The 8,575-nt window shown below is 49.3% G+C and overlaps 1 protein-coding gene across 1 annotated transcript; it reads right to left on the reverse strand.

Annotated features, from left to right (window-relative positions):
* Window positions 1–850: 850 nt before the first annotated feature.
* Window positions 851–8,237, reverse strand: PIGX (phosphatidylinositol glycan anchor biosynthesis class X). The gene is made up of 6 exons (XM_054166901.1): window positions 8,154–8,237; window positions 6,849–6,912; window positions 4,985–5,126; window positions 3,796–4,009; window positions 2,442–2,542; window positions 851–1,050 (listed from the first exon to the last, which is right to left on the reverse strand). Exons 1-6 carry the CDS (start codon window positions 8,227–8,229, stop codon window positions 892–894), a joined length of 756 nt encoding a protein of 251 aa, XP_054022876.1. The 5' UTR covers window positions 8,230–8,237; the 3' UTR covers window positions 851–891.
* Window positions 8,238–8,575: the final 338 nt, after the last annotated feature.

Genomic DNA, 8,575 nt, shown 5'->3' on the forward strand with positions numbered 1-8,575 from the left:
TGGCTGCACAAAGACCACTCAAACAGAATTTGAAAATGGGGATTTTCATGGATGCCACTCACACACACACTCCCTGAATCACCTCCTTTTGCTAAGTCTCAGCTCACAGGGAATAAAATCCATTTCCTTCACCAACAGTCCCAGGAGTTACCATAAGTTTATGATGCCACCTACTGACACTTAGAAAAAGCAGCCAAGCTGTTGTGTCAATTCAGAGCAACTCAGGTTTTCCATTAAGTAATTTCCTCTCCATTTCCTTGCATTTATCAACTGTTCTGGTGGCTGAATGCAAGTCTTCAGAGTATTTGCTTTCCACCAGCTTTTCTTTTCCCAGGGTTACTCTTTCTGCTTCTGAAATAGGGAAAAATGTATTTCAAATTTTCCAAACTCTTACCTCCAATTTGACAAAAAGCAGCTAATCCCTCCCAGCTAGAATGGGAGAAGTTATTTAAGCCTTCTCCTGTCCCAGGCAAGCACAGAAGGTTGCTTCACAAATTCATACATAACTGAAACTTTAATGACTAGCTAATGTTTCTCATACCCTTAATGACCAATCCCCAAGTCCATTGGTTTGAATTCAAGATATACAAACACCTCTGCAAGAGGCAACCCTGTAGTTAAAGCAGCTCTGGGCCAGGGGGAGGCAATGAGCATGAAGACTGTGGTAACCTTTCCAGCTTTTTGCCCCATCTGCTTTGTCTACTGACAGCACACTGAAAGAGGCTTCTGCTGTGTGACAGGTGTTTGTAAGAATTAGGCCAAGGGAACTAGAGCCCATTATGGGACCTCTGCATGTTATTAAGATATAAATAACAGTAAAATAGGATTCATTTAGGAAGCTGATGCAATATTCAGTTCATTTTGCTGGATGGAGGTCAGTCCTTCCATTCTTTATTCTGAGCAGGTCACCAGGGGGAAGTGTCCATATTTGCACGCCGCTGCGAGAATCAGGCTGGAGCAGAGCACTGTGACCAGAAGAGTCACGACACACACTAAGGAACTGTGCTGCCTGAGCCCCACTGGAACCTGCAGAATTGATTCTTGATACACCTACAAAGAAAAATTAATTTATTAGATGCATTACCTGAAAGGAGGTTGGAGCAAGGTGGGGGTCAGTCTCTTCTCCATAGTAACAAGTGATGGGATGAGAGGAAATAGCCTCAAATTGCCCCAGGAGAGGTTTAAGTTGGATATGAGAAGAAACTTCTTCACTGAAAGGTTTCTCAAATACTGGGACAGGCTGCCCAGGGAGGTGTTGAATCCCTATCCCTGTAGGTGTTTCAAGGAGGCAGAGATGTGGTGAAGGACATGGTGTAGCACCAGCACTGGCGGAGTTAGAGAATGGTCAGACTTGATAATCTTACAGGTCTTTTCCAACCAAAATCATTCTCTGAGTCTGTGATTTAACAAGCTGTTTCTTTTTGACTTCAATTTAGAGGATTAGTAACTAGGTCACTATTTGCTATGGTTTCTGGATTCAATATCAAAATCAAGATGGTGTTTCACCTTTCAATTCAGCAAATGGAGCACCAGCAACTCCTGCAGTACAAAGCTCAAAAATTTATCTGCTGCTATTTTAAATCATAGTCATCGATAGCCTCTATATCTCTGTTCTTACAACAGGTGTGCCACTAAGGATCTGTACTGAAGAAGGAAGCTCTTGGGATGAGTATTTCACAGATCACTGAGAAGTCAGGCTCCTAGGACCAAGGTGAAGAGCTGTTTGGTTTTTCTGTGATGCAGAAAGCTCCAAAGCTTTTTCAGATAAGGGCTGCAGACACCTTTAGAGGCCTGCATGTGTCTTAAATATAGGAAGGTATGTGTGTTACAAACCAAACAGATTCATTATGAAACAGATTAGTCTTAGTTCTGAATCTCTACACTTCTGCAACCCTTCCAAGTATCAAAGGCAGTTGTTGGACCACACACTATAGATCCAAGTTTCCTTGGTTTGCAACACAAAATAAAGAGACTTTACCTTTAGTTAGCCAATCAGATAACAACCAAAGGGACAGAAGTGTTGGGGGGTTTTTAAGATGTTAACCCTCCAACTTTTGGCATTTTACCCCTCCTTTAGTTCCTTCGTAGATCAGTTTCTCACTGTGCAACTCCTCTGAAGCAACTATTTTTGCAAATACCTTTCTTAATTTGACCACTGCCAATTACATTCTAGAACTCCAAGTGAACTATTTAAAAAAGCTGGGGAGAGCATCCACCATAAAGGTCTAGAAGAGCACAGAGACTACAGGCACATCAAAAGGGCAGGAGAACGCCCGTTAAAAGCCACTACAGAAAGGAAGAAGGGAGCCTCCCTAAAGAAGAATCACACAACTGATCTTTGACAGATTAGTTCCTGTACTATCAAAGTTGCTGATCACAGGAAAAAAAGGCAGCAACTGTTAAAGAAGACCCAAGAATTCCCACCAGAAACAAGAACTCACAGGTTTGTGCCTTGTGCTGTACCACTGACAGGCACCGCTGGTTTTGCCTGAACAGGGAGCTTCCACCTCAGCAGGCTTCCAACACTCTGCTGACAGACCATCTATGGAAGAGAAATCATGCATCAGCAGGATCCAGATGGGATGCAGCAATATGGCCTGCAAGACTTTTCCAAATGAGGTCTTTCCTCCTCAGTAGAATAGAATTAACCAGGTTGGAAAAGACCTTCGAGATCATTGACACAATCTACTCCCCGAAATCCAGTAGGTGAGAAAGCACTGACAGAAACGTGCCAGCAACCTTCACGGTGCTAAGCAGTGCTCCTCATTAATTTTGCAACTCTTCCCTTCCTGCTACAGTGGGTACCCAAGAAAGCATCTCACATCTGTGGTATTTTGGCCCTTCTGTCCTTAATGGGACAAAGAATTCGTCACTGGCCTGTAGACCACTCAACTTCAGCCATGTAATTTCTTTTCTCACAAAACAAAGGTCGTTGGCCTCCTATTGCCACATGCAAGAACCCTCCTCCAATAGTTCAAAAGCTTCCATATTCCTACTAAATCATGGTTCCCTGCTCATAAGTAGTAAATGTAGCAAAAACATTGGAAGATTCCATGCTCCTTTTTTTAACTGGCCAGGCAGCCCTCCTTGCCCCTAAGTTCATCCCAGAAATAATGCTCAAATAATGTGCAAGCAAAGAGAAAGGAGCTGAGAATCATTACCACATTTGACTTGGCAGCTAGCAAGAATGACTTTGTGAAAGGAAATCCAGTTGAGGATTGAGCAAAGGTTGAGGATTTCATGATTCATGCAACATAAAATATTCATTGTTGGTGGACATTAGTTTCTTCTTTCACAGGAGTCTGAGACTCCAACCATCAGGCATACAGTTTTCCACACTCCCCCCTTTTATATAGGCAATGCAGGAAGAAAGTGTTAGAGACCATCACAATATTTTGATTAAGTATGTGACAGTGAGTATCAAATACACCCTTCATGGCTTCAGCTCAAGAGAAACACTGTGGAAACGTGGTCTGAGCAGCTGCCCTCTAACAAACGAGAGCCTGCCAGGACTGTGACAAGCAGGCAAAAGAGCCCAGCCAGCCAGCTACGGTACAAGGGTACAACGGCACAGGGCAACACCAACAAGCCTGTTGACAACTAATCTGCCTTTGGCCAGGCAGCAGTGCATTCAGAGAGGAAGACAACGTGGGCTTTATCAGGGCCACTACTGTCCTCTCACATTCACATGACTATCAAGAGGTTCATCTCCAGAAGACAAAGAATTAGATTCCGGGCTCTGGGCTCCCATAGTTATTCCTCCCTCCCCAAAAGAACACATGACAAGAATCTCACTGTCACAGCAGCAGAGCAGTACTTCTGGGCTCTTCAGAACAACCAATGCTTCCTCACTGTCTTCTGCAGGCCGGTGGTACCGCCCGTGCACAGGCAAGGCAGCGCTGAAACAGCCAGAGCACCGAGGGTCTGGCTCCATGTACAGGAGAACAAGAAGATCTGTGGCTAAGTACTCAGGAGCCTCCACATCAATGACATCAGGAATTAGCACTGCCTGCAAGTGGACAGAGATTCAGATGTGGTTGTGATCAGAATCAACACAGCGGGGGAGGCAGAAGGGAAGAATACACATTTTGTGCGTGGAGGCCACTGTCTGCTGTGGTCACCTACTGCAGCATCATAAGGGAAAACTATTTTCCTCATTTTATTTTCTAACCTGAGACTGATTTCATGGTCAGGAAGATCAAGCTGGAAATTCTGTCCTTCAGCTGTTCCAAAATAACTTCTCCAAGTCCTGTGTGAAAAGTTTACAGTGCAGCCATGCCTATAGCCAAACGTAAGAGGCTTCAGCTTGATGATCATTTCGGTTGGACAAGACCTTTAAGATCACCCAGTACAACCATTCTCTAACTCTACCCAGGCTGGTGCTCAACCATGTCCCTCAGCACCCTATCTCTGCCTCTTTGAAACACCTCCAGGGATGGGGATTGAACCACCTCTAGGCAGGAAGCATGCCAGCAGCAGATGCTGCCCAGAGGCTTTGCATCCCTATCTTTTAATTGAATTAAGCACCTAAGGACATTACTTTAAGTCCACAGCCTTAGCACATCTGCCTACCAAAAGCATGAAGCAAAGAGCGCAAAGCAACCTTCAAAGGTGTGATGGAAGCAAAGCTGTGAAGCAGCCTGAACGTGCAGCACAGCATTTGGAGCCCACCACCACTTTTGTCGGCATTACCCTTCTGTATTCTCACGCTGAAGTGCTCACCTAGTTGCTCACCTAGGGCCCAGCAGAGTCGCAGTAGCTCCTTGGCATGCACAGTGATGCGCAGAAATATCAGCACCACAGGACACAAAATGGCCTGCACTGGGTGAGGCTGATCAAGCTGAGAGATACAGTGTGATGTCACAAAGATGATAGTGTGGTATCTCCTTCCAGGAAAAGGAATTAATCACCTTGGTTCACCAAACCAGAGCATACCCATCCTTATCTGAGTACCTTCCGGATGTCTTCGCTTTGGGGTTGTTACCTTTGTTAAATTCTGCTGCTGCAAGGATGCCAGCTCATAGGGATCCACGTAGATTCCTGATGGAAGACGAGTTCTAGCTGCCACAGTGCATCCTCCTGCATCCTTCCCCACTACACCAAGTTCTACCTTCAGCAGCAGGTCCCTTCAAACAAGTATCAGGGGCAAAACATTTACACAGGCACTTCAAAAGTTGGCACAACCCCCACAAGAGACATACTCCCAAAAGTGCAGAGGTGAGGGGCAGGCAGCTCTCACATACCACATGCAACAAATTCAGAGAACAGTTCCCTCTGAAGCTCTGCTGCCATTCTCTGCTTAGGGTAAGGTAGCTCACCCTAACCCCACATCAATCACCAAAAGGAAGTTTCACTTCACAGAATGACAGGAGTTGGAAAGGACCTCTGAAGATCAAGTCAACCCCCACTGTCAGAGCAGGATCACCCAGAGTCACACAGGAACACGTCCAGCTGGGTTTGGACTGCCTCAGAGGAGACTCCACAGCTTCTCTGGGCATCCTGGTCCAGGGCTCTGCCATCCTCAAAGTCCATTTTTTTCCTTATGTTTATGTGGAACCTCCTGGATTCTAGTTGTGTCCATTGTCCCATGTCCTGTCACTTGGACACTACTGACTCTAACCCTTTAGTTACTGATTTGCATGGATGAGATCTGCCCTCAGGCTGCTCTTCTCCAGGCTAAGCAGCCCCAGGTCTCTCAGCCTTTCCTTAAAAAGTAGACATTCCAGTCCCCTCATCATCTCAGGGCAACAAGGCTGGTGAGAGGCCTTGAGCACAAGCCCTATGAGGAGAGGCTGAGGGAGCTGGGATTGTTTAGCCTGGAGAAGAGAAGGATCAGAGGCGACCTCATTGCCCTCTACAACTACCTGAAGGGTGGTTGTAGACAGGAGGGGGTTGGTCTCTTCTCCCAGGCAACCAGCACCAGAACAAGGGGACACAGTCTCAAGTTGTGTCAGGGGAGGTTTAGACTCGAGGTGAGGAAAAAGTTCTTCACTGAGCGAGTCGTTCGTCATTGGAATGTGCTGCCCAGGGAGGTGGTGGAGTCACCATCCCTGGAGGTGTTCAAGGGGAGATTGGACGTGGCGCTTGGTGCTATGATCTAGTTGTGAGGTCTGTTGGAACAGGTTGGACTTGATGATCCTTGGGGTCTCTTCCAACCTTAGTTACTGTGATACTGTGGCTCTCTGCTGGACTTTCTCCAGTAGGACCTTGTCCTTCTTGAACTGGGGAGCCCAGAACTGGATGAGGTACTCCAGATGAGGCCTCACCTAGTGCAGAGTAGAGAGGGATGAAAACCACCCTTGACCTGCTGACCACACTCTTCTTCATGTATCCCAGGATACCATTTGCCTTGGCTGTGAGGGCACATTACTGGCTCATGGTCAGCCTGTTCACCACCAGGACTCTTAGGTCCTTTTTCCCACAGCTGCTCTCTACTAGGTCAGCCCTGAACCTGTACTGATCCATGGGGTTGCTCCTCCACAGGTGCAGGACTCTACACTTGCCCTGGCTGGATTTCATTGGGTTCTCCCTGTCCTACTCTCCAGCCTGCCCAGGTCATGCTGGATGGCAGCACAGCCATTGCTAGTTCTAAGAAGATGAGCTCTTTGTCAGCTTCTCAGAACTACCAATTGCCTCCAGAGAGATGTTGGAAAGGGGTCTCCTGTTCTTCCTCCCCTAGAGCTGGGAATCATTAATTACTTGATCATGCTAATACATCCCCAGTGCCCAGCTGTGCCTACAGATCACGGCTCAGGGAGCTGATACAATTGTGCACAAGAAGAGAAGCTCCTTTGTGCACAAAATGTCCCAGCACATTATTCTGATGCATCACCAGGGAGACAACTTACCTGTGAAAGCCCTCTTTCAGCAGCTCCTGTGTGACTGCGACATCCTGACAAGCAGCCTGCACATCTAAGACAGCACAGACAGGAGTTGTGGTGGTTATGGCACAACACATGGAATTGTCTCACAGGCAGACAGCTTTAACAAGGGAAGCTGTACAATCTATGAAGCACATTCTCAGCAAAGCCTCACACAGCAGAAGAGGAAATGATGTTTCACTGTCACCACCAGCAGGATTCATAAGTCACTAACAGAGGCATGCTTCCCAAATCCAGAACCCAGCCCTCCAAGCCAGCACAAACGCAGCTCCACACGTGTGTAAACAGATACCTTCAAAACGAAAGCCCAGACAAGATGCTCCAACCCATTTGGTGGCAGTACAGCAGAACCCAGCTGCTCAGGCTAGCATCAAGCAGCAGTGGCAAGCAAGGCACAGTACAGCCTACTACAGAGGCAGGGACCTCGCCAAGTCAGTTGCCCCACACTGACGTTCCCCACTGGCTTTAATCACCTGGCACTGCCTGAAACCTCAACTTAAGATCACAGATTAGTTTTGGTTGGAAAATACCTTCAGTATCATTGAATCAAACCATTCTCTAACTGTGCCAAATCTGCTGCTAAATCAATGTCCCTCGACACATCTTTGTGTCCTTTTAATACCTCCAGGGACAGACTGAACACCTCCATAGGCAGCTTGTTACAGGGTTTGAGAACCCTTTCAGATAAGAAATGTCTTCTAATGCACAACTTAAGCCTACCCTGGAGCAACTTGAGGCCACTTCCTCTCATCCCATCTCTTGTTACTAGGGAGAAGAGACTGACCCCACCTCACTCCAACCTCCTTTCAGGGAACTGAAAGCAAGGTCTCCCCTCAATCACCTTAATGTTCTTCTTGGAGGGCCCAAAACTGAACCCAGTACTCAAGGTGTGGCCTCACCAGTGCTGAGTACAAGGGGACAATCACTGCCCTGCTCCTGCTGGCCACACTAGTACTGATCCAGGTCAGGATGCTGGTGGCCTTCTTGGCCACCTGGGCACACACTAGGTAATGTTCAGCCACTGCTGACCAACACTCACAGGTCTTTCTCTGCCAGACAGCCTCCAGCCACTCTGCCCCATGCCTGGAGCGTTCATGGGGTTGCTGCTCTGGCCGAGCTGAAGGGCCCTCACCATCCCTGCACAGCCCCGGGGCCGCCCAGCTCGGGACAGCGGAAAGCGCAGGGAGCCGCCCGCCAGCCTGGCTTCCCCCTGCCCCTCCGCCAGACCGAAGGGGAGCAGCTGCCCCGCGGACGGGCCGGGCCGGCACTTACGGAGAGCGCAGAGGAGCGCGGCCAGCCCAGCGCGGAGCAGCGCCCTGCCTCCCCGCTGGCGCCAGCCGCCCGCCATGGCGGGGCCGCTGCCTCACTTCCGGCCCGGGCGGCCGCCGCCCCGCCTGGCCCCCGGGGCCCTTGTCCGCCCCCCGCTCCGTGACGCCGGCCGGAGTCGCCGCTAAACGCTGCCCGGTGCTTCAGCCTGGCCGCTGCCCTCACCCGGGGCGGGGGTCCGCAGCGGCAGGGGCCGGTCGCAGCCGCCGCGTCCCGCAGGCACTGGCGAGGGCAGCCCGGGTGAGGGCCTGCGGCCGGAGGACGCCGGCGGCGCGGCTGTAGCCACGGCAACCACCGCGGGGAGGCTCCGGGAGGAGGCCGCCGCTGCCGCCCGGGAAGCGCGTTTGTAGCCGGTCCCGCCGCGCATG

Source organism: Dryobates pubescens, chromosome 13 (genome assembly GCF_014839835.1).
Source record: "Dryobates pubescens isolate bDryPub1 chromosome 13, bDryPub1.pri, whole genome shotgun sequence".
Classification (NCBI taxonomy): domain Eukaryota; kingdom Metazoa; phylum Chordata; class Aves; order Piciformes; family Picidae; genus Dryobates; species Dryobates pubescens.